This window comes from Carettochelys insculpta, chromosome 4, assembly GCF_033958435.1.
Source record: "Carettochelys insculpta isolate YL-2023 chromosome 4, ASM3395843v1, whole genome shotgun sequence".
Lineage (NCBI taxonomy): Eukaryota > Metazoa > Chordata > Testudines > Carettochelyidae > Carettochelys > Carettochelys insculpta.
Window position 1 is genome coordinate 84038143 of NC_134140.1, and position 26105 is coordinate 84064247.

General features: G+C 41.6%; 1 protein-coding gene across 2 annotated transcripts in view; it reads right to left on the bottom strand.

Annotated features, from left to right (window-relative positions):
• Positions 1-26105, bottom strand: part of DCLK2 (doublecortin like kinase 2) — a 151702-nt gene that overhangs the window by 8691 nt on the left and 116906 nt on the right. For both annotated transcript variants that reach the window (XM_074991901.1, XM_074991900.1), the window contains 7 exons: positions 26019-26076; positions 20051-20170; positions 13769-13915; positions 6979-7112; positions 5626-5703; positions 3277-3373; positions 746-826 (listed from right to left, as the gene is read on the bottom strand). In XM_074991901.1, coding sequence (XP_074848002.1) covers positions 746-826; positions 3277-3373; positions 5626-5703; positions 6979-7112; positions 13769-13915; positions 20051-20170; positions 26019-26076 — 715 coding nt within the window. The remainder of the gene's footprint in view (positions 1-745; positions 827-3276; positions 3374-5625; positions 5704-6978; positions 7113-13768; positions 13916-20050; positions 20171-26018; positions 26077-26105) is intronic.

Below are 26105 nucleotides of genomic sequence, written 5' to 3' on the forward strand. Positions count from 1 at the left end.
AGACCCCACATTGTGCCTCTCCATTTTAGACACAGGGTAACTGCGCATACAAGAGATCTCTGATAACATATTACGCATCAAAGCAGGTATTGGTGCTGCCATGTATGTATTTTATGAGCCTTTAAAAACAAAAAAAAGGCACTTGAGTCATCCATAAGGCCCTCTGCCAAAAACAAGCCTGTCTGGGATGGAGGGACCTTTGTGGCTCTACCTAGCTTGTAAAAAGATTGAGAGCAGAGTAGCTACCAATGCCTTCCAATCTATTTCCTGTTAGAAAATAAATCGCCCGCTGCTCTACTGGAATAGAAATTGTCTCCTTTCATGTAGCAGCACAGTGTGAAAATCCTCTTCTATAGGTAAACAGCCAACATCTAGGCAAGGACTAGCTATACCTGCCATCTCTAAAGCATCCTCTTCCTTTCACTGAAAAAATCATGGTAGCACAGTCTAATACTCTCCACCCCTTATTCTGTTGGGCTTTTTTTTTTTGGAAATTCAGATTCATGTGTTTCAAAGACAGCCCACAATAAACTCTGTGCAGTAGAAGGGTCGGCTTCAGCCTATAATTATCCTCTACTGCATTGTTTTTAGGTAACAGCCATGGACATGGCTTTGCCCAAAACTTCTGAGGTTGGTCATTACTTCTGACAGCCCCAGACACTATGTCTCTAACAAGATAGTAATATTATGGTGTAACTCCTAATAGTGCTGTACTAAGAGCAAGTATGATACAGAATTTACTCACGGACACCCAGGGATGGCACAAGATCTGTGCTGCTGTATATCGAGCTTCTGCATTTACCTGTAGCATCAGACTAATTAACTCCTAAAAAAGAAAAAAAAGAACATCCATGAAATGTGAAACAGTTTTTGCATTACATTCTTGGCATTTACCGTGTTTTCCCACTGCCTGGGTGAAATCCTGGCCTCTCTGAAGTCAATGACAAAACTGCAATTTGACTCCCACCCGGGGGGAGATATCACCCTCACACTCAGGCAATGTATTGAATAAATACATTCAGGCAGCATGGACAGAAACTGCCTCTTCACTAAACCCTCTGAGCAGAGCACATATGCAGATATGCTCAGCCAGACTGTCCCATAATGTTTTGTAACCATCAAGTCATAAGCCACAAGCCTTTTAGTAATTTACAAAGAAGGTAAAGCTGCTGAAGAGGGCTCAGTTAGGATGGCAGAACAGAAAGCACATGGCAAGAGCACCAGCTTGTAGCAAAAGGTAAGTGCATTTCTGAACCAGGAATTTTAAAAGGCATTACTAGGAGGGAAGACTTAACTGTATAGAGCATTAACATTTTCTTTGTGTATTAGTTTACAAGTGCTATCAATCACTGGAACCACCTGTAAAAATTTAAGATGATGCTGCCAGTCCTTTACATCTGGAAACTGAAAAATACCCATCAGCACAGAGCACTGTTAGTAATTCTTATTGAACAGAATTCCTGACAGCACCAGTGTTAGTTATACTATGGGGTGTATTCTTTTCCTGCTATGGCCACTTTGAAAGAACCAAGTATTCTTTAGCCAGCCTGACCATTCTTCTAAAGATCCCTTTTTCTCCCTAGGACAGGGGAAATCCCCAGACAGAGCTAGACAAGGCAAAAAGAGAGTTTTATCTAGTGTGCTGATGTGCTTACATTTAATGTAAGTGACTGGGATTTCACCCCACAGCTAACTAAGTATATGCTTAACTGCTTTGTTGACGGAAGGCCTTCAAAATGTTCAGAAACTATACAACAAATTACCTTAGTCTCACTGCATATTTCTCTAGTGCTTCTATTTAGTACTGTCACAAGTGGGTCTGCAGCAATGATTAGTCATACAAAAGGCAGCCAGTGAGTTATCAATACTAGGTGTAACTTTCCCTTTTACCATTTTTATCAACGTTAGTAATTTATAGTTTCCCTCTTTACAACTGGCAGCTAACTCACGGGTGCAGATGGAGGGTCAACACACAAAATACCACTCACAAAAGAAACCAATTAATATTAAATAATTCCTTTCATTAAAACCCAACTGCCCCATTTTTTGGAAAGTTTCTGTAGCCTCAAAATTGTCCATTGCTCTGTGTCCTAGTGAGGAACATTCCACTATTCTTGTGTGTAGTGACTTCTCAGGAGAGACAATACATAAGCATCTAAGTGGCTTTTATTAACCCTACCATTCAGGAAAGTAACCAGTTCAGCCCAATTACCCAGCACAAATAAGAGCCAGGAGGCAGATACTTCAGGCTACTCACACTGTACTCAGTTCAAGTTTGGAGCATGGAGGGCACCTCCAAGGCAGGTGCTGATTTGACTGCTACTCTCTTTTGTGCAAACTGCCAGTTGGCTGGAGGAAGGTACCATTCTGGCAGCTGTCAACTGAAACCCTCTGGCTGCACTTCATATACTAACAGCCAGGAAAGGGGTAGATATGGCTAACAAAACCATGAGCCATGTGAAGCCGAGGACTGGCTTTAGAGCTGCTTTAGCTCTCAGAGGAGTGAAAGAATGATTTAATAAAGGACTGGGACTATGGTCTTTTTTTATGAGGCTACTATCGCTGCTGATCTAGCCAGTGGCCGTTAGGACATTGAGAGCAGCATAGTCAACTTTGTTCTTTCGACAACAAAAATGATTTTCCTCTTCAATGCCCCCCAAGTGCCCCTGAAGTGAATTGTATAAAACTTATTCAAACATCATTCACAAGCACACTACTGTAGCTTCTGGGCCTTTCCAGGAATTAGGGGTATGATGTCAAACATTTTCTTTAAATGGTTAACGTATGAAATCAAAGGAAAGTGGTATCTTAAGTGTAAAAAAAAATGCATTGGTAACTGGCAGATCAGATGTTTGTATTTCAATCAGCTTCTAGTCCAAAAGGTGAAACTGGAAAAAGTGAAATGAACAGTGTGTGGTCCATGTACCAAACAACCCTCTCCCAAAAGGGTGATGAGGGGGAAAATGTTGAGAGACACTGCAGCTGAAGCACTGGACCTAGTACAAGAGTCATTGTTAAATAAACCAAACTACATGCAATGCTCATTGAATATAATCAACATTCTGTTAGTCATTCACCCAGAAAATAACATGGGGGTAGGGTTCTGAAACCTGCATTTTCATCACTGCCATACTCTGAAGGACACAATGATTTGGAATACTTTCAGCAATAGTACAACAGCCTAGATTCTCTGCAGCTGGGGGGGCACTATGCTTGCACTGGCTTATTTAACAATTTCAGAGCTTGAAGGCCTGGGCTCTGAACTTATTTCAGTACCTTTGCTGAGTCAGTGATGTTATCCCAGTACGGGGAGGGAAACTCTAGCTTGCCAATGAGGATCTGGTCAAAGAGGTCTTCCTGAAGATTGTTCTCACTGTGGATGAAAAATAATGGATGAGAACAATGGAAGAAATTACATTTCTGAGGTAGCAGAGAAGAAAAATTTCCATCCACTATTATAACAATTTGCTCTTTTTGCCACCTTGTACCCCAGGAGCATAAGTCTGGTCAGTATTACACGATCGTTATGCTCTCAACAGTGGTCAGGGTGGAGGGGCAATACACAGGACAAAGGCCTCCTATTGCCTCCCATTCAAGTAGAGATTTCATAGGTAACACAAGGAAAATAATCTCCCGCTGAAGTTGGGGAGGAAAAGTAGAACAAGTTAGTTTTTTTTCCTTTTCTCTGTGAATCCCCATGTCTCCAGCCACAATAGGCAAATGTTGTGTGTAGGAGCACCAGCAACTGTGATCCAATTCTCTCCTGTGGGCCAAACCAACAAAGGCATTATATTAAAACACACAGCGAAGAGGAGAAAAACCTGGGATAAATTTATTCCCATGCAGAATTTAACATTTTGTGCCATGGGCAGAAATCAGAGCAGTGAAAGGAATAGATAACCCCTATATTGCTGGGTGGCGGAGGGAGACGTCAGAGGAGCACAGATTAGATATATGGATCAGATTTTTTGATTAAGATAGTGCAATAATAAAATTGGTCCCAAATGTTAGTGCTCTAAATCTCTAGCAATATCGCTCAGATTCTCTTTCACTTGTTTCTGGTATCAGAAGAATGGTAGCAGGGCAGAGTAACTGTAAGAGGTATATGGGGTGCATCTTTGAAGGGTGAGTCAAACATTGCTAACTAGCCAACTGTATCTGAAAAACATGCAAAACTACACAGAAATGTCTCTGCTTTTCCAAAATTATTAAAAAATGACCTATAAGAAACATAGCCAGAGAGAGAAACAAATTTTAACTTAGTAAAGCTAATATAAATGCATGCCTTTTGCAGTGTAATTCTATCTTATGCACATCAATAAAAACAGGCCTTGATACCTTATGGATAACCAGTGCTTTTTCTTCTTGGAGAAAAGGTGCTGGATCTCTGCCCCCCCCAACAGGCTTAACCCGCCCCCCCCCACCTGCTGCCATGATTAACTCCCCGACCCACCCACAGCTCCAACCTGCCTCAGCCTTAACCCCCTCACCCTACCATGGCCAGGCTTTAACCCCCCCCTCAACCTGCAGCCTTTAACCGCCCCCCCCTAAGATTGCCAAGGTTGCCCCCCAACCCAAGATTCAGTTAGCTTTCAAAAGGCGTGCCACACAATGCTGCTCTTTTGCCAGCCATGTTCTCTTCTGCGCAGCTGTGGCTCCCTCCAGCTCCCCCACATACAGTGCAGCAGGGGCACCTCTCTGACTTGCTGTGCTGAAAGAGCAGGGCTCAATTTAATTGGTTTAAGAGCGGGCACCAGCCGTTAAACCAATTAAATTTAGTCCTGCTCTTTCATTGGCAGGCAGGGAGGGGGAGCGGAGGCAGGAGCAGCAAGGGGCTGCTGAAAGAGCCACATGCAGCTCAGGGCTGCCCAATCACCTTTTAAAAATGGCAGCCTCAGGAATAAGAGTGGCGGAATGAAAATAAGAAGGCCTGGGGATAACTGGTCACCTGATCTAAAAAAGCCAAACAAATCCATATGTCCTGTTTAAAATGTAGTTTGATTCCTTCTCTTCCAAAGTTCCAGATACTTTACTCCCATCCCTGACAACCACAGAGACAAGTTTGTGAATATCAAGTCTGAGCACGTGCATAAATACACGCCTGACATGCAGAATAACCATAACAAGTTCATGATTCACTGATTACAAACATTCTCATATGACTGGCTCTAAGATTTAAATGACACTGAAAACAGTAGCTAGTGACAGAGTTCAACTAACAGAAATAAGGTATTTAAAAACAGTTATTGCTAACGGCTATCATTTACATGTGACCAGTTCTCCAAGAGGAAAAACAAGCAGCTGAACTTCCCAGTTGCAAACACTAGAGGGTGGACTGTACATGCTCAATGCACTGAATTCTTGCTGTGGATTATGAGATTGGAGGAAAAAGTGACAGAGAAAGCTGGCTTCTTACCCTAAGACAGGGCAGGGTAATTTCTAAAGTGGGAGCAGCATAAGCCAGTTTAAAAAAAAAATCTTGGAAAACAGCACAGTTTGAAAGCAGCAGGATATGATTATTGCTCAGGTGAGGAGGGAAGAAATCAGGTTTCTCCCTCTTACCTGAATAAGTCTTCTGGTAATTAATTCTTTCCTGTCTGCCCTTTGACCTTGAACTAAACTCACCTGCGAAAAGGTGGGAATCCACAAAGCAGTATATATGTGATCACACCTGCAGCCCAAATATCCACCTTTAGGCCGTATCTGGGGGGAAAAAAGGCATTATTTGTGTAAACTTCTAAAATATGTCACCTCTAATTAGTTTTTTTTTAAATTAATACATAATGAGAGTCTGCCAAAGGCAGATGTATTAGCATTTCATACGAGTGTTTATGCCCTGAAGAAAACAAGAGGGTCACCTAGTCAATATTTTTCTTGCTGTTCTCCAGAATATTCAGACCTGAAAATCCCACATTTTTCTTTGTTTTAGTTCACCATCCCCAAATCTCCAAACAACAGTCAATAGTTTTCAGGTCAGATTCAAATTCCTCTCAGTACCAGCCCATAATAATCAAAGGAAGACAGTGCTGAGAAACAGGAGGAAATCCTTTCCATCTCCTGCCACAGTGGACACACTGCCTCTTGCTCTGACATTACTAAACTGGAGAGCAAGATTCCAGGTCTTGCGTCTCCTCTATGATTGAGTAACACTAGGATGAAGAACGAACATTTCTTTTTAAGCATATGAATAATGATGATGTAAGTCAAAGCATGTCCCATGTGCTCTCATTTTTTTAGCTCTAAAAGGCTATGTCTACACTAGCCCCAGGACTTCAAAAAGGGCCTGATAATGAACCTAACTGAAATATGCTAATGAGGCGCTGCCATGAATATGAAGCACCTCATTAGCATAACAGTGGCCGCCACGCACACAGCTTGTCTACATGAGGTCCTTTTTGAAAGGATCCTGCACACTTCAAAATCCCCTTATTCCTATAACTAAATAGGAATAAGAGGATTTCAAAATGTGCGAGGTCCTTTCGAAAAGGCGTGAAAGCAGCACTTTCGAAGTGCTGTGACTGCCATTATGCTAATGAGGCGCTGCATATTCATGTAAGTACCTCATTAGCATCTTTCAATTAGCTTCATTATCATGCCCCTTTCGCAATTGTGCTGTGCCAGAGCTACAGTGCACCAATCTGACATTAGAAGATCAAAATTATTCATGCCAACTACCATCTCTTCTGCACCCAAGAGGTCTGTGATTTAATTCCAGGAGCTTTGTGACAGTCAGTCAGCTGCAGCAGTACCTCTTATCTAAGCTACATGCACACACAGATATTTTGTAGAGTGCTGCCAGAGAAAATCTATGTGGAATAGGCTTTTTAGCTTCTGGTCTAATGAATGCAGTGTAAGACCAGATAAAATGACCTACATCTACAGATCAGTGAAATCAAAGATTTATCAGGGACCAAAATCTGCTCCCCAACCCCAGTCTTTCTAATGCCAACATCGGAGACAAAACCACAGTATTCTCACCCAGTCTCTGCAATGATTTCTGGTGCCACATATGTAGGTGTGCCGCAGACAGTATACAAAGGTCCTTCAACCACTGTGGCCAGTCCAAAGTCCCCTAGTTTCAAGGACTTGGTTCCATCTGGATACTCGCACACCTGGAGTTAGCAAAAACAGAACAGGGATTGAAGGATATTTTTTCCAATAAAGAGGGGAGTAAAACCACAGGAACATGATGAAATGGGAGGAGAAGAGAGATTCTTCAAAGTTACCCACTACATTGGTTTTGTCTATGATTCTTGAAGGCTTTGACTTCTGGTGGTACGAATCACCTTTGTGCTTGAAGAGCTTTACTTCTCTGTTGGAAAGTTCTGATGAGATTAAATTCAATTTGAGAAAGGAAGTAAATCTAAACAATTTTTAAAATTGATTTTTGGTTTTTATAGATCTAGTCCCTACCTACTCCTAAAAGAATCTTGAAACAATTTCCTAATTCTTTTAGTCATACTAGTCACTTACACAGTGCTTCCCATTGTGACCATGCTTTAGAATGATGTATTGCTCATGCCAAAGGACAGGTGTACATGCTAGTTCCCTACCTAGAGAAGATATGCCTAAATAAAGGTTCAGATGTTATATTTTCATAATAATCTTGCAAGGTGTTTATTGGCCAAGGCCAGAGCAATGGTTAGGTATGGGACTAGACTTCTGGCTCTGAATAATAGAGCGCTATGGTCTGGTCTTTATAAAATACCTTTTAAATACCTTCTCTGTGGCCTCCCTGCCATCCACTTCCCCCATGGTATTCAAAATGCTGTATAAGTAAAATTACTGCCTGCTGCTCTGACCATATTACTCAATCTCCCCCTCACCACCACGCCCACTCCCATCCTTCCCCTCCACCCATAGACAGCGCTCTGGAAAAGCAGGCGACTACGTGCAAACTTCTTGTTCTTGCTTTCAAGGAACTTGACATCTCTGCTCCTTCACCTGCCCGTGCCCTTTGCTCAGCATTACCAGCTTTAAATGCCCACCTGTCCCACAAACATGTCTGTGCTTTCTTCCTTGCTACTACTTTATGCATGAAACCTTCCCTCACCAACCAGACCAGTAAGACTGCCTCCCTCTCCTTCAAGCTGCTGAAGGCCCATCATCAAGCTGACCACTTTGCTTGTACATTGACTATGTTGTCTTTAGATTGTAAACTCTTTGGGCAATGGGTACGAGGTGTTTAACCAGTTCCTAGCACAGTAACTTGAGCTTCTGCATTTTTCTGCTCTGTACAATATATGTGAATGTAGGTATTTGAACTATAACTTTTCTTTAAAGAGCCCACGTCCAATATGGAAACTCTGTGCTTACCTCTCTCAGAAATCTGTAGTCCCTACGTCAAACAATACAACTCCACATACTTGCCAAAATCACGAACTTCTCCCTAAAAGAAGCCTACCCCCAAAAGCAGCCATAACACCTACAGAGCAGTAGTTCTCAAACTTATTTATCTCATGCCCTTTCTTCGTGTTTGTAGTGATTCATGCCCCCTCCCGCCACACAAAAACATATACCACTTAAAAACACAAGACACAACTCTCAAAAAACAGTAATACATTGATTCAAACAGAGCTACTTAAATCTGTACTAATGTAAATTGTGAGCTATTGCTTATTTGCATTATACTGTTGTTACTGATGTGACGGGGATTTTTTTGGAGGAAACCAATTCCATCCTGTGTTGGATGCTTGAAACAGCTATGTAGAGATCCCCTTCTACCTTCAATTAAATATTCATATCAAGTCATGGCAGGTGGATTAACTTACAGATGGCAACAACTTTGTATAATGCTACATTAGTGTAACAGAAACCTGTCAAAATGTACATCACCATTACCTGAAATGTAGGGTTTACCAAACTTGTGGCCAGGAGAATTGGGTCACAGGCCATGAACTATGGTCTCCCTTATGAATTCTGGTCTCTCTGGCCCAGCTCCAAAGGCAGAGTAGACAGCAGTGGCTGCTACCTGCATGCCCAGATATAAAGACAACACCTCCCACCAGCAGTGACAGCAGTAAGGGTGGCATGGTATTGTTGCTCTGCCTTCACAGCTAGGTGGCTGGGATGCCAGAGCTGCGGCACCCAGCTCCAAAGGCAGCACCATCTGCCAGTAGCAATGTGGAATTAGAGATCACACTACCACAGTTCCCTTAGTAAGCTTTCAACCCTCCCCCCTTTCAGGTCTGGGGCCCTAGTTTGAGAACCTCCACAGAGAAATCATATTTTTCATGGGTTAGTCATGGCATAAATAGCAAATTTCACCAACATGTAACATATTTGCAAAGTTTCCTATTTATGCAATGACCAACCTGCAAAACCTTTTTGATTTGTTTGTGATCTAAGCAGCTCCTTACAGACATGTCTGGAAAAATTGGTACTGCTAGTTTTTCCACTGCTGTAGGTAAAATATGTGCAGTAAGTTTTTCCCCACCACCCTAAAGGGTTTCATCCTCCGTACAGAATACATTCTGTAGATTCCCTACTTGGAGAGCCTCTGATTTAGAGAGCAGTGCACTGGAATCTCCTACTCTCTCTTACTTTTATAATTATCCTTGACATTCCTTGTATAATTTAATTGTATTTTCTGAATGGGGCACTTGGGAATGCAGACCCTTCTGAGGGCACAAAGGACACATCTATGTTCCCAAGTTTGCCCATGTATTTCTTAGCTTCCATGTCTACAAAATTAAGGAACAGATCGGCAAAGAATGGGTATTATGTAGGGAGGTGCACATGGGCGCTCATGCGCTCGTGCACACACACACACACACACACACACACACACACACACGTTTTCATTTGCACAAAGTGTTTCAAGGACAGTTCTAAAACCAGCAAAGTTTTTGCATGCTTAATATAAATTTCATCCCAAGGGGTCACCCGAAGACAGCATCAAAAGACGTCATTAAGCAACTGTTTTCTCTAACTCCTCCACACTCAAATCACCTTTCAAATCTGCAGGAAAGCCTATTACTAGACTACTTCAAAGGAGGGACCTCCAACACATTACACTGTGCACAGACCCTCTGGAGCATTATTAAAACTGCTCCCAGGACTTCTGACGGTTGATTTATAAAACATGAATTGCTGCGGCTTATTGTAAATCTTCCAAGCCACTAAGGCAGTAATACAGAGTTACTTCTGAAAGTGACTAGTATATATACACAAGCACAAGAATGATGCTCTTATTCTCTCAGATGGGAATAATTTGGGCCAGACTCTGCTCTCACTTGCATAAGTATAAAACTTGGGTGACTACTTTGACTAAAATGGAGATACTGTAAATATCACGTTTACCAGAATAAACTCAGTTCTTGCACCAGTGCTAGACTAGGGCTGATTCCATAAGGAGTGACAAAGCTGAATGTCCCACTCCTCCGAGGCTTAAAAGACTTGCAAATTTTTCACCTGTCACTGATGTGTGCTTCACCAAGACAGCGCGAGCAACTCCTATGCAGGTTGCTGACCAGCACAGACTGCATGAAATCACAGGCTGTAAACCCTGAAGGTCAGGCCAGGCTGAAGCCCCTAAGCAGATCACTAACTACAAAGATGACAACAGGGAGAAGACAACCACCCAGCCTGGAGCAGAGTTGTTCCAATGCACTATCACTGGAGAGAACTGAGGGAGGGAGGGAGGGAGGGAGCAGCAGCACAATAGTGCCCCGTATACCAGGGGAGTCACTAATTGCACTCCCCTATAGGTACTGCTAGGGAAAAAACTTCCAGCACCAATGCACCTGGCAAGCACAAATCCCTGTTGTGGAATGGACAGGAGCCAGCGCTCGAAGAAGAACTGGAAGTGGCTCTGGGCCTTTTTGGAATAATCTAAAGGCTCTTGAACACAAGTCCAGAATGTGTATGAACAATCTGCCCTGTGTAAAAGTGCACAGCTGCACCAATGGCAAGGTGTCTTTCCCCAGCTCCCCCCTCACTCCTCTAGTCCTCATCCATAGCCAACTACCACCTGCATGACAGATCAGCAGTACTGGCTCGTACTTTTAGGATTGCCGACTACATGACTGCGTGACTGTTCCATGGAGCTAAGGGAAGGACATGGCACCTGCTAACCTCAGTGTCCCTGGAGCTAATGCCCAGGGAGGCTATTTTATTACCACTCATGTCCTCTGAAGCTGTGTTGGTCTAGCCATGATTTAGCCCTTAATTATCAGCAAGAAAATATGTTTAAAAATACTCAGAATTTGGACTAAACACAAGGAAATTGCAATTTACTTGCAACCAGTGAAAGCCAGAGTTTAAATTGGACTGTTTTACTTACAATCGTAAGCTGCATGAAACTGTCTTAATTCAGCAGATGTCTCCTCACAGCTTTACATGCATGCAATAGACATTATGTAGTCAGATTACTACTCTGCCCCTAAATTCTGGGCTCTTGATTTAGGCATCCTGAAGAAATGTGTTTACCCTTCTGGGTGTTTTCTGAGCTGCTTTTGATGTCTGCTTGTTGTTTAGATAAAATCGAAACTATGAAACATAACCAAAGAGGCTGAAACAATCAAGACATTACTTGCAAAGCATGCAAGTGTTGGCTTTGTTCTGCAAGTACAATTTCGATATGTCAATTTAGACATAAGTGGCTGGAGTACCTGACGAAAAGCTGCACTGACAAAAGCTGAATTTATCTTTGGACTTTTTCAAACAATTGAACAAGATCGATAAGTCATTGTACTGTTATAACTTGCAGTTCTAAAGGAAATTTGCATGCTCCCTGATATAGCACGTTACAATGACAACACAGTTCATATTTCTGAGTGCATAAAAAGAGGGTAAAGAATGAAAATCAGACAGCTGGATGATCTCAGGTTAAAGAAGTGAATTGCTGGTTACTATAATAGGCAATTGATGCATTGTTAATACTTACATGCAATTCTATGATCTTATCTTAACATGCATGCCAGTGTCAATCACAAAGAAAAAGAATTGTACCTGTTGAGAAATCTTGTTAAGCTTTCTAGGCAAAATGGATGTTTGTTCCTATTTATTTCTGATTCTATTACTAATGAGAGCTTATAATGCCAGTGGTTAGCTTCACATTAGCTTCATGACTCCAAACTGCCCAATATCCTGATGCCACCACATTACTATTTTTAAATGAATAGGATCAACTATGGCATGATACCAGCTACTAAAATTGTACAACTCTTGTTTGCTTCTGGACCAAAACACTACATTGAAATTACGTCAGCATGAACAGTCAATCTTCAGAGTCACTACACTTAAAGACAAAACAACCTTAGTCTCCTCTGTTTTTCTCTCCCTTAGCTCATATTTTTGTCCTGAAAATTTTCAGGTCCTATCATTAAGTGGTCACTCTTCATTGCAGATTATCTATACAACATTCTAGCCACTTCAAAGTAATAAAGGGTACTACTACTACTTCTAATTATTAAACTCCACAGTAGAATTCCTGTATCCACAGCTCAACAACATCCGTTGCCACATTCCTTCCACCTAAAAAATTATCAAACAAGGCCTGAATGCATTTTTTTTCCCCAAATGCATTCATTGGAGGTTTGATATCACTGCTAAAAGAAAGAGCCAGTCCTAGAAATCCAGACTTACTGCAGTCAATGGGACTACTCAGGTAAGAAAGGGCTATTCAGTTTAATAAGAGAGTTTTGCCAGTTCAGCCTTGCTCTGTTGGCTTGCTCAAACAGAGGCTGGAGTAAGACATAAGTCCCTTCTAACAGCTTCTCCTTTGGTGCAATCTCATTAAACCATTAATAGGACTGACAAACAAACAGAGTTTAAATCAAATATGGCTTTCCAGTTGCTGAGGATACTGCCTGCGATGTGGATTCTAGACTTGCTGACCAGTGCCTTGCACTGTAAGTAGTTATTTACACATATGCAATGTGGGTGTTAACATTAGCTCTGCAGTGAACGGCTTAGTAACATTTTGCTTTCTCTGCCTATACAAGGCACAAAGCAGCAGAGAATAAGGCATTCTCACCCCACTGCCAACTTCCTCTTGGAGCTTCTAAAATAGAATCCACAATATTTATTGCTACCATGGCTAGAGCTGCAGATATTTATATCCTGATGGGAACTAATGGAAATTAAATACAGTTCCTTCAGAGGAAATAAAGGTACTAGTTTATAGCTAGGATGATGAGAAGCCATCAAAAAGACTTTATTAGATGTGGGGCTGGGAGGGGAGATATCTTAGGGTATGTCTACTGCTGCTTTAGTCTGCTGCAACTTTCTGGCTCAGGCTGAGACACCCTTTTTCCCCTTCCATTCCCCACCCCCCGCACCAGTGCCGCAAGTTACAGCACAGTGAAGTGCTAGTGAAGTGGTCTTCCACCTCTTATAGCTACAACTCCTCATTTAGTGTTTAGGGAGAGCCATGACAGTGATTTAGTATGTTAAGCATAGGCATAGCTTGTGTTCAAATAAACCTATGATTTTCAGAAAGGGATTAAAACTCTGGTTTTACACTGACACTGTGATTGCAAACAATTCATTAACACATTTTAACCCGTTTTGTGCTGATCCCTGTCAGAGCCACCAATCAAAATGTAAGTGATAAGTCAAAGATCTGGTGCACAGTAGGCACAGATCACTTTTCCCTAGGTCTATTAATATGCAATGGAAAGATTTATTTTAAGCATGCAGTCATTCTAAATCCATATTCTAGGTCTGCAACTGTTCAGCTCCTCAACTTCTTAACATTTACATACAAACATTTATATTTCTGGGGGACAAGGCAATGGAATGCATGACAAAAGCAGGAACATACCAGGAGATTCTCTGGTTTAATGTCTCTGTGCACAATGTTGAGACCGTGGAGGTATTTCAATGCACTGGCGAGGTTGTAGACCATCGCACTGCCATCTCTCTCTGTATACTTTGTTGAAGATGTGATCGCGTCAAATAGGTCTCCTCCCTAAAGTAATGGAAAACATCCAAAGCAATGATCAGAAAAGAAATCATCCGGTGTCAGTACCCAACTCAGGCTGCTGAAAAGGTGTGAGAGAAAGCCACGCTTCAGCATCCTTCCACCAGAGGCATGCTCAAATCCTAGGTCACGTATTGCCTGAGGAAGGTAGGCTATATGAATTGGGTCTTGAGTGCATGGAAAGTTTGTGTGCTGTAAGTTAGGGTGAATTTAAAGCACACCAGCAACTCCTCACTTACTCCTCACGTGGGCACTTACCGCCTACTAAGAGTGACCTCACGTGGTTTAGCTTAGTGTTCACCGACTACTTAGTAGTTCACCAAACACTTTGCAGCACTTACTGCAGGCTCTCGCCTTCTGTAAGTAGGCCCTTGGAAACTGCTATCGTACTTCCCTACTATAATCTTGCATACTGAGACACCGTAATTCAGGGTCTCTGAGTCCAATTCTTGACAGGATTCCCTGTGTCCTTGGACAAGTCCCTTTACTTCTCTAGGTCTCAGTTCCCTAGCAGTAAAAAAAGAATATCACCACATACTGTCTTCCTGCCTCTGACTGTCTTGTCTGTTTATATTTGAACTCATCAGGGTACTGCAGCACTATTGGTTTGCACATTGCCTAGCAGCAAGAGTCGTTAGGTGATGTGTGAAAATGCATACTCGGGAATAATTACATAATAAAGTACATGTTAGAAATAACAGTGCAATCATTATGAAAAATAAACATAAATAAGGATGAGGCGGCATCATAACAGTGTCGCATTCTACAGTACATTTGTCCCATACAATACAAAGCACAGAGAAACTGCCTAGGGTTTTTTGAGCATACCTGAGATGCAATATCCCCCCAGCATCCATTAGACCTCAGGGTCTGTAACAGCATTTTTAAAACATCAGTAAAGAAGCAATATCATTTATATGGCATTTCCACTTGTTGCAGTTAATTTCAGTTGTGTGCCACCATGATGGTTACCTTGGATACATGTGTAGGAGTGATTTGGCTGGGCTGGGGGTTGGAATTTCAAGTACTGTAGCCCATATGAAAGCAGCAACAATTCAGTATGTTATATATGCAAAAACTGCTATTTATTTTTACAAATTCTAAAAAGAAGAAAAGTTGCCTCTTAAGAACAAAATAAGGCATCTGCTGCATACAGTTTCTCGAGATAGCTAAAAATGAAGCAACGGTACTGAGCCAGCAGCTACAGACCCTTACCAGGAGCTTCTAGTTCCCAAGTTCAGTGAAATTTTTCCATCGCAGTACAATCTGAAAGGTTGATTTGTACTTTGATCTAATATGCTGATAAAGTATGTATATGTTGTTTTAACATACACAGTAGGTTGCATGTTTGCCACTGTTCCCAGACAAGAAAACAATGTACATGCATGTGCGAGCCAAAGCATATGTGAGAGAAGCTTCTTGTTTGATGCAGGCTTATATCTAACTTGGGGCAAAGACACCCAAATTACTAGTTATCTTAGCACAAAGGAAACAATTTTATATTATAGTTGTCTATAATAATTTGGATGGGGAAGATACCTTAAGTATTGTAACAGAAGATCAATTTTTCTGTATTATTTTTAAGGGGTTTCCTTTGAAACAACTGTGTAAGTCATTCTGCAGTCTTTGCTGCTACAGACGCTATCCCTGAGGGAATTCAGCACCGAAAAATTAAAGAGTCTGCACACAATTGCACAAAACTCTGCATATTATGTTTGCCACAATAACACTATTAGTAACACCATTTCAATTATTTTATCGGGTGGGGAGGCTCAGCAGGGTGCGTGTCTGAGTGCAGGTGACTTAGCAGGGATGGTCCAGGTGCAGAAGATGAGAGGAGTTTAGATGCATGGGGGTTGGGCATTCAGGGGAGCAGATCTCTGCAACTACCCGCTTTCTCATAGCTGGAGTGTGATGAGAGCTGAAAGCAGAAGTGGAGTTTCCTAGGGCTGACCTGAAACAAGCCTACGAAAGGCAAGAAGTCCCAGCCCAGTAGGAGACACTAGTCAGGATTTCCCCAGCCATGCTCCTCCTGACTCCAGATGCAGCTGAGGTAGGTAGCAAGAGGGACAGTTACAGCCCAACCACAAAGGCTAGCTCAGTGTTTTGAGCATTGCCCTGCTAAATCTAGGGTTGTGAGTTCAATCCTTCAGGAGACCATTTAGGGATTGGGGCAAATAGATATCAGGGATGGTGCTTGGTCCTGCCAAGAGGGCACGGGGCTGGACTCTCTGACCTCCAGAGGTCCCTTCCAGTTCTAGGAGGGGTGTGTGTGTGTGAAATCTATTTACATGTCCCACTGCTGTTCCCAAAGACCAAACCAGACTCTTCTCACCCGCCTCCTCCCTTGCCTTTTGATCACTGCCCAATAAGGCTCGTGAATCGATGTCTCTGTAGGGGAAAGAGTAAACTCTGCGGGGACATTAATTATGTGCTGGTGCAGTGGGACAGAATTGCCCCATGAGTAATATGAACATGTTACACAAACCAGGGCATTTAGGCAACATGTTCATGTTATGCACTAAAAATATTTCCATGAAGGAGATTCATAAGGTCTGTAGCTTGATAAATTCACACAAGAGCAATATCACTTCCCAATGCCAGTAAAGTGGAGCTCATGAGATTTTTTTCCTCTCTCTGAAAGCACATGTAGTGTTCAACCCACAGAAGATAAGCAACATTACCGGCACCAGCATTAGATCTCCTTTAGCTGAAGCACAGAGACCTGTACTTCTGGGTTGAAGAAACAGAACCCTGTATGTGAAAGGGACTGTAACTTATTTATTGTGACTACTGTCTAGAGGACACAGATTAATTGCAAACAAACAATTTACACTATTCTATGTGAATAATTATATAAGAAAAGCTGATGGATAAAAACATTGCAAGCTGGTCACATGTACAGTAAACCCCTGATATGCATGATTTTGGCTTGCGCTTAACTCACATTAACAAAAGTTAAGCGCAAGTCGAAATACTGGAGTTCCCAGGGGCTCCTCTAGCAGCCTCCAGCTTCCCCAGCTGGGAGAAGCCAATTTGCCGTGAGTGTCTGCCCACCTGGCTACACAGACATGCCACCCTGACTTCTCCCTGTCTTCCCCCAGCAGGGGGATGCCAGGTAGGCAGATGGCTGCACCACCCCGGCTTCTCCCAACTGCGCGGAGCCATGGGACAGACAGCCGTGGCAGCGTGACTTCTCCCAGCTGGCTCCCAGAGTGGTGGGGAGCTGGGAACAAGGTGCTACTCTGGGAGCCAGGAATCTGACCTGCACTGGTGCACTGGTCAGTTTCCCAGCTTCTGCAAACCCAGGGGAGCCAGGAGCCAGGCTGCCACCTGGCTCCCTCCTGATTTGCGTGAAATATGCGTTACGTGAGGGTTGCGCTCTTGCAACCTGTAACTTGGAGATCTACTGTACAGTGTAATTTAAAAAGTTAATTTAAAAAAGTTCCAAATACAGAACAAGAAGTTATTCAAACTTCCTTGCAAAAAGTACCTGGAACCCATGCTATGTGAATAGTCTAATGCCATCATCATCATCAATAACCGTGGGCTCAGCGCCTGTTGGTGTCTGATGCCTCTCTCACTATTTCCTTCCATCTTTCCTTATCCAGTGCAGAGTGGCTTAGTTTCTGTAGACTAGCTCTGCACCAATCTGCTATATCATCTATCCATTCTCTGTGGGGTCTGCCTCTCCTATTGGAACCATCTAGTATGCCGAATACTAGGGTCTTGATTTTTCGTTTGTTGTTCATTCTGCAAATATGTCCAAATAGTTGTAGCTTCCGTTTTATAACCTTCTGCAGCAGGTTCTCTTTCGGCTGTATTTTCCTATATAATTCCTCATTGGTGACCTTCTGCATCCATTCTATTCTATAACAACTCCTTTTGAATGCCAATATTCTTCCTTTCGAATCTTCTGTTATCACCCATGTCTCACATCCGTACAACATGCTGCTGACTACACACGTTTTCAAGATGCCCAACTTCATTCTTAAGCTAATTGCTTTGCTTTCCCAGATCTTATCTATCACCTTCAAACTCGCTCTTGCTTTTGCTATTCTAGTTGCTATTTCCTTCTTACAGTCTAGATCATACGTTATTTTGCTCCCAAGATATGTGAACTTCTCTACATTTTCTAGTTCAATACCATCCACACTGATCTTCCTTCCTATTTCCTTATCTCTACATACCATTGTTTTTGTTTTATCTATGTTCATAATCAGTCCGTACCGCTTCCCTTCTTCATTTAACACCCGCACCGTTTTTGCTAGCTTCTCCTCATCTTCCTCAATGATAACTACATCATCCACGAACCTCAAGTTGTTAATTCTTTTCCCGTGCACACATATCCCTTCTACCTTTTCCTTGATCTTGTCCATCACTGTCTCCAGATGTGCGATGAAGATACTTGGCGATACTGGATCTCCTTGTCTCGTACCTCTACTTGTTTTAAACCAACTTCCCAACTCTCTGCATGTTCTTACCGCTGCCTCCCCATTATCATTGATATCTTTCAACAACCATATTAGTCTGCTATCCACTCTGTATGACTCCAGCACCGCCCAAGTCACTTTCTGATCTATATTGTCAAATGCCTTTTGAAAAATCGATGAAGCAAGTGTATACATTTTTGCTCTTTCATTGAACTTTCTCCATCAGTCTTAGTGCCAATATCTGCTGTATGGTACTTCTACCTTTTCTGAGCCCTGCTTGCTTGTCTGCTATATGTTCTTCTATCTGCGATCTTAATCTCTCAGTCAGTATCATCATCAGCACCTTACCTAGATGACTCATTAGGGCAATTGTTCTGTAGTTCTTGCACTCCAATGTACCTCCTTTCTTGGGTATTGTCACTAGCACAGATCTTGTCCATTCCTTAGGTGCCTTCCCTTCTTTCCATGCTATATTACATAGTCGGTGTATTTCCTGAATCACGCTTTCTCCACCATATTTGATCATCTGTCCTACGATCTTATCATTTCCAGGGCTCTTGTTCTTTAGTTGTTTCACTGCTTTTTCTACTTCCTCCTTTGAAATATTGGTCTTGCTCTCGATGCTCGGGGGAAGATATCTCTTTCAATTCTTCAATCAATCAGTCTCTCTGAGACACTCGGGTCCAACTGTGCTTTGTATAGATCGGTGCAATATTTCATCCATTGCTGCACAATCTTCTCCCTGTTCATGAGCACTTCTTCGTTCTCATCTTTGATCGCCATCTTCTTCGGTTGCCATTTCCTATTAATATTTCTAACTGTCTAATACACCTCCCTGGTCTTACATTCACCGTAATACCTCTCCATATCTTCACATTGCTCCTCTAACCATTTCTCCTTATCCTTTCTGGCTGCTTTCCTTACCTCATTGCATTTCATCCTATATTGCTGTTCTGCCATCTCAGAAACATCTCTTCTGATCTTCAACACTCTTTTCTCTTGAACCAACTTCAGTGTCTTCTGGGTAATCCACTTCTTATTGATCTTTTCTTCTTCTGGAACAGTCTGCTCAATTGCCTCTTCTATAGAGATGGCTGTCCCTGAGACTCTCTTATCTAGGTCTTTCTTTGTGGTGATATTCTCAATCTTCTCTTCGAGCGCTGTTCTGTATGCATTCCCTGTTTCTTCCTCACATAGCCCTGCCACATATCTTCTTTTCTTAAACTGTGTCTTACATTTTCTTTTGAGTTTTATCTTGATGTTTGTGATCACTAGATTGTGGTCTGAGTCTATATGCACTCCTTGGAAAGTTTGGAACTGCTGTGCTGATGTTATCCATCTTCTTCTTATCAAATCATATCTATCATATTCTTGGACTTCCCGTCATTCGATCGCCATGTCCACTTTCTACAGTCCTTTTGTTGGAATCTCATGTTGCAAATCATCATCTCATGCTATGTAGCAAACAGTTTCTCACTTCATTCGTTTCCTTCTCCATATCCAAACCTTAATGCCAGGTGAAACGTAAATTCCCTTAAAGTGAACAATTGTCAGCAACAGTATTTGCATGAGTTCTCATCAAAATGCTTATCTTATTATGTCTCCTGAGATTTTAGTGATATTACAATCTTCCTAGACTCCATTATATGTGCAGATAAATGCCAAATAAAATTTTCTGAAAGTGTCTTACCTTGACTAACTCCATCACCAGATAGAGTTCTGTTGGAGTATTCATCTCCTCTATCAGCATAATAATATTGGGGTGTTTCACTTGGCGTAGTATGGATACCTCATTCTCAATCAGGTGTTCCTATTTAATCAGGAAAAGGAGGAAAGTTTATTCTAATTTACAACACACTCCCAGTAAAACTTTCAGGGGATAGCTTTTAGCTAGCTTTCCTGTTATGTTACATATACACACAGCTCTTATCACTACATTATTTATATAGCAAGTCTGTGGTGAAATGACACATTTTAATTTTAACTTAATCCTTCTCTATTTTTTTCACAGGCCTGATCTCTTACTAAATTGCTGCCAACTTCCTGGCTTTTATTTTTGTTTGGTTAATAATAATTGATCATTCATTATTTGTTTGGTTATTTATAACATGCAATCTACTTATCCATTTATGTAAGGAAATTGTTTTAGCTCTAACAGCCCTCCTGAATTCAAGAATGTACAAAGGCTTTAAAATAAGTTAATTTGAGAGGTCCCCCCCTAGTCTTTTTTTCTGGTTTTAACTTCAAGATACCCATGCACTAAACTGTATTCTGGAGATTTAAAAGTCGTCCCACATTCCTTTCATTTATGAATTTTTTACTTTTTCCTTTCAAACATACCTGAAAACATTCAACAGTGAATGTTTTGGTTCATTATAAATCCAATCACCATCCCTGTGTAAAGCCAGAGGTTACTTGTACTTTGGGTGATAAGTCCCCTCACTGGAAGTCTAAACTTGTTCTTTAAAAATACTGACTAGCTGCATATACCTCATGCATTTGTGAACAGAATAACTGGAAGTAGATGTGTACGTATTATGACAGACTACATGCGCAGTGACCGAAAACCTCACACTATTTCACCTTTCCTTCCTTCTGGGCTATATATAGATACCTTGTGTTCTGCTCAAAGGTCAGTTAATTTGAATTAATGGGTTTATTTCCCCACACCCACATGCCAGGCTTGCATCTCATGTTGTCAGAGTGGTGTAGAATATATTGGTTAAACAGGTCACATCTTTGAAACCCAATAAGAACGAACATTAACTGTAATTCAGCAGCTACCTTAAGTCCCTCCAATCAAATGTGCTCTGGAGAGAATAAAAACTGAGCTTTTTTTTTTGTAAAGACTTTCCCAGAGAAAGAAGCCATTGTAAAATGCTGGTTACTGGGATTCATGCAGAAAAAACAAAAACAAAATGAACAAAAAAAAAAAACAATAAAGCAGAATCAAAGGCCCAAGTGAAACCTGAAATGATGTAAACAAGATCTTAGCTTTAAAGGCAAGCTATCAACTTAATCAATTCATTATACTGTTTAATTCTGACTCTGGCAGCACAGACCCACCTATGCTGTCTTGACCTCAACTGTGCCATTAAATTACTCTTTTCAGAGAAGTTGAAGTAAGAACCTTCTCTTTTTAGAGAAGTTGAAGCAAGTAAAAATTACAAAATGCTCTTGCATAATTGTCCTGATATATACCTGGTGAAATGCTGATCTGTTTATGGCTTATTTTCAAACATCTTGTTCTACCTTGTGAAAACTGACATTTAAAAAATGTAATGGAATATTGCTTCTCTGAGGAAGAGGTTGAGCTGCTGGTTTAGCATGGTTTTCCCCATAGTCATTCATTATTAAGTCTCCTTACTAGATCTCAACTTACCTCATATTCTCTGTGTCTATTTAACAGGATAGGGTCAAAAGATTAAACTCCTTGCTCCTGACATTTTAGGATTAATGCATTAAACAAGTAACGCACATTGACACACACATTGTTAAAGCTGCTACTTTCCTGCCTAGCACAGAGGAAATACTTGGGCTAAATGGACCTTTGGTCTGACCTGCTATGGCCATTCCTCTTGCAATACACTTCACTGTGGTATGCAGCATTTAAAATCTATAATTGCCAGGGACCTACCAAATTCACAGCCATACAAAACACATCATGGACTATGACAGGTGATGTCCTCCCGTGAAATCTGGCCTTTTTGTGTGATTTTACTCTACACTGTACAGATGGCTATTCAGTGAAGACCAGCTTTTCTCAAATTGGGGGTCCTGACACAAAACGGAGTTGCAGAGGAATCACAAGGCTATTTTGGGAGGGTCACAGTATTGCCACTCTTACTTCTGGACTGCATGGAGAACTGGGCAACTGGAGATCAGTGGTTGTAGTGTTGGCAGGGTGCAGCACTCTGCCAGCTGAAGTGCAGAAGTAAGGGTGGCAATACCATACCTATGTCACTCTTATTTCTGAGCTGTTACTTTCAGAGTTCGGGGGCCAGAACATAGTGGCTGCTGAGGGCAGGACCTTGCAAGCATCATAGAAGTAAGGGTGGCACTACCATACCATACCATCCAACCTTCTGTGCTGCTGCTGGCAGTATCTCTGCCTTCAGAGCTAGGCTCCTGGCCAGCAACTGCTGCTCTCCAAATGGCCAGCTTTGAAGGCAGTGCTGCTGCCAGAAGCTGCACAGAAGTACAGGCAGCAATATCTCAACCTCCATACACTAATCTTGCAACCCCCCCACCCACTACTCCTTTCTGGGTCGGGACCCCTACAATCACATCATGACATTGCAGACTGAAATATATAAAATCATGACATTTACCATTTTTAAAATCCTATGACTGGAAATTGACCAAAATGGATGGTGAATTTGGTAGGGCCCTAATAGTACAGCTAATCTCTTCAACCATCCCTGGAATTTAAAATAAGCAAGGTTGCAGCACAAGAGAGTTTGGTGTACAAACCGATACAAATGGACTGCCTACAAAAAGGCTACAGAAATAGAAAAACTGTCATTTTGAGCATTTTGTCTTCCCTACACCTTGCTGGGGAGAGAGACCTATATGCCTTACCTTCACAGAAGGGTAAGCAGCTTCCATCATGTATCTGATCATTTATCCATTATCATTTATACTATGTCTTGAATATATTCTTGCCTGACCCCAAGTGATGATCAGTGCCTGTGGTATGAGGACTGATATTTTTATGTGGAAAAAATAACATCTGTAAGTTCACTAGTTGGAGGAAAAAATGCTGTCTAAACTCCTTTTGCAACAGTTACTTTCAACTTTTTGTTATACTGCATTAGAAAAAGGGTGGGTTTTTTTTATCGTTTTACATTTGTTGCTGTTGTTTTTTTCCTTTTCTAGGGAGTATGGCTACACAGCATAGTTATTCATCATTTCAGAATAACTATCCCAGCATCTACACAACACAACTGGTATCCTGAAATAATTTTGAAATAGCAGTTGTCTTATTTTGAAGTTGATAAAGCCCATTTCACGAGGAATCATGCCTATTTTGAATTAGCTATTTCAAAATAGGTGCCTTTAAGACAAGGAATAAATCCTATTTTAAAATAAGCTATAGTGCATCCAATGGCTCTATTTCAAAAGTGCTGTTTCAAAATGAATTTTGTGTGTAGCCACATGATTTCAAAATAAGCTATTCCAAAACAGCTATTCTAGAATAGCTGAGTTTGGAATAATGCTGCTGTGTAGACATCCCATAAGTGATTTGCCCAGGGTCACAGTTGAGATCTGTGGAGGAACAGGGAAATGAACTTGGATCTCCCATATTAAAGGCCTGTTCTCCAACCAGAAATGTTTTAGTTATAGTTTATTACTGTATATGTTTCAAAAGTCCAGATTTCCCCTCTCTCTCTCTCTCTCTCTCTCTCTCTTTTTTTGTTTCTTTCAGGCCTTCCCACTTAAGAATCATCTCCCAGTCAGTCCAGTAGGTTGGTGTTTATAATGCTTCAGCCTGAACCAGCTATGTCCTATTCTTTTTTCACCCATTAACCCATCAGCCATGGCAAGAACAACAGAACTCAGGGAGGACTGGTATAGCAGCAGAAACTCCCAAGGAAGTCTCTCACTCTAGTGTGGAAGAGAATACAGCCAAGAGATTCCTCCCACTTACTGCTTGTGATGCTCTTAAGACATTAGCTGCAATTCTACATTTGCTTGAGCCACATGGGAAGAAGGCAGGAAAGGGGATATATTTCCCAGCTGACAGAACCTGAACCATATTCGCAAAATTCAACATTCACAAGGGTTCTCAACATGGAACCCTCGCAAATGTTCAGACCCTACTGTACAAAAATACAGCAAACACAGTATAAGTTTACAGTGTACAATACTACCATTGTTGGTAAATTATTATTTTTGTTTGTTTCTTAATATCTGCTCTTGTTGCATTGCAAGGTCTCTCTCTCTATTATCCAGAGTAGTTGAATATCTAGCAACCTACCAGTCCTGGAGCTGCCAGATCTGAAAGAGTTTATTGTATCAATAAATATTACTGGAAAGGGATGGGGGTGTTGTCACCAGCTAACAGAATGCTATTTTGAAAAGCCCATCTGCATACGGGAAGTCCCCAACTTATGAATAGTTTGGGCTCCAAAAGTTTGTTTGTAAATCGACATTCAAACTCAGAACACATTTTCCCATAGAAACAATGTTCAAAACGCTACTTAGGTTCCCAGACTAGACCACAAAAACCTATTTAACCCATAATGTAGCTGAAATACTTTGTGTATGCACTGAAAACTAGTAGAAATAGGGTTTTTTTAATCCTTGAACACTGGTGCTTGAAGAAAAGCAGGCTTAATTAGAGGAGGATGAGGAGGTGAGATGAGATTCTGAAAGAGACTTTTGGATGTCCCCTGGCCACCCAGTACTGCATGGGTACAGCATGGGACCAGGAGCTGCTGGAGCCAAAATCCCAATGCATCTCCACCCTCCTGCCATGGACTTTGCATTAGTTCCTGCAGCCAGCCTCATCCCCTGGCTGCCCTGCTCTCTTACTGCAGGCTGCATCCAGACGCCACTCACCAGGAGGCAGCACGAGCATGGGCCAGAGGATTCTGGAGGAGCAGGAGGCAGCTGTGCAGTTGGTAGGTGGAAAAAAGTCATGCTTTTCCCTTCAAAGCACCACTTCTCTGCAGCCACTGGCTGTACAACTGATCCCTGCTCCTCCTGATCCCTCCAGCCAGCACTTGTGCACTCAACAACACCTGTGCCTCTTGCCTGCCCCTGGAGGCTGCAGGTGAGCTTTCACTTGAAGGTGTAGATGTTTGTAAGTCAGAGGTTTGGAACTCAAGGAGTGCCTGTACAAGGTCAAAAAAGGGCAGTGCTGAAATCATGAAAGAAACAAAGGACAAAGCAGAAATTTAGATAGAAGAAGAAACAGAAGAGGCTTTATTTATTTTAAAACTTGCATGGCTGCTTAATCACTTGGGGGTCCAAAACAGATTGCACTTCTCTAATCTGGGACTCCCTGGTCTGTCAATATCCATGGTCTGTGCCAAAACCAAAGGGACAACTGTCCAGGGGTTGGCATTGACTTCCCTGGTCTGTCAAACTGCTTAGTTTGGGAATGGTCAGGTCCAGAGGGTGCCAAACCAGGGAGGTCAACCTCTAGTCTTTAGCCCCCAACCAGAAAAATTGGGAGTTACAATTGAATAAGGTCTTCAGGCATTTATCCCATATTAACTTTGCTTACAATGGTTACTTTGAGGTCTTCATGATTAGAATGGTCTTCATAATCACTACTGGGTCCCACTATGCTCGGAGGCATGTGCGCGCGCGCGCACACACACACACACACTCCTCTATCAAAGATTTTACAATTAAAGTCATGATGCTGTTTTTTCGCATTTCTGTTTTCATTCCATTTCAGCCAATGTTTTCTTTAATCCAATAAGATAAATTACAGTTTTATTTATTTTTGTTCTAGTGCCTAATAGATTAGCACAGTTACTATTGCTATTGTTTGCATTTCAGGTGGAAATTAATATTGCTAACAAATTATATCTGAAAGTAGCCACATTTCTATCAAACTCACCCACACCCCAGCACCACTGACTAATGAGCAACTGTGAATGCTATTTTTACTTTTTCCCCACATGTTAATGGGCATACACTACCTTTCCACAGCATTTTGCTTTGTCTATAATCTTCAGTGCAAACTCTTTTCCGGTGGCTCTAATAAGAAAAACAGGAGAAATATTTAT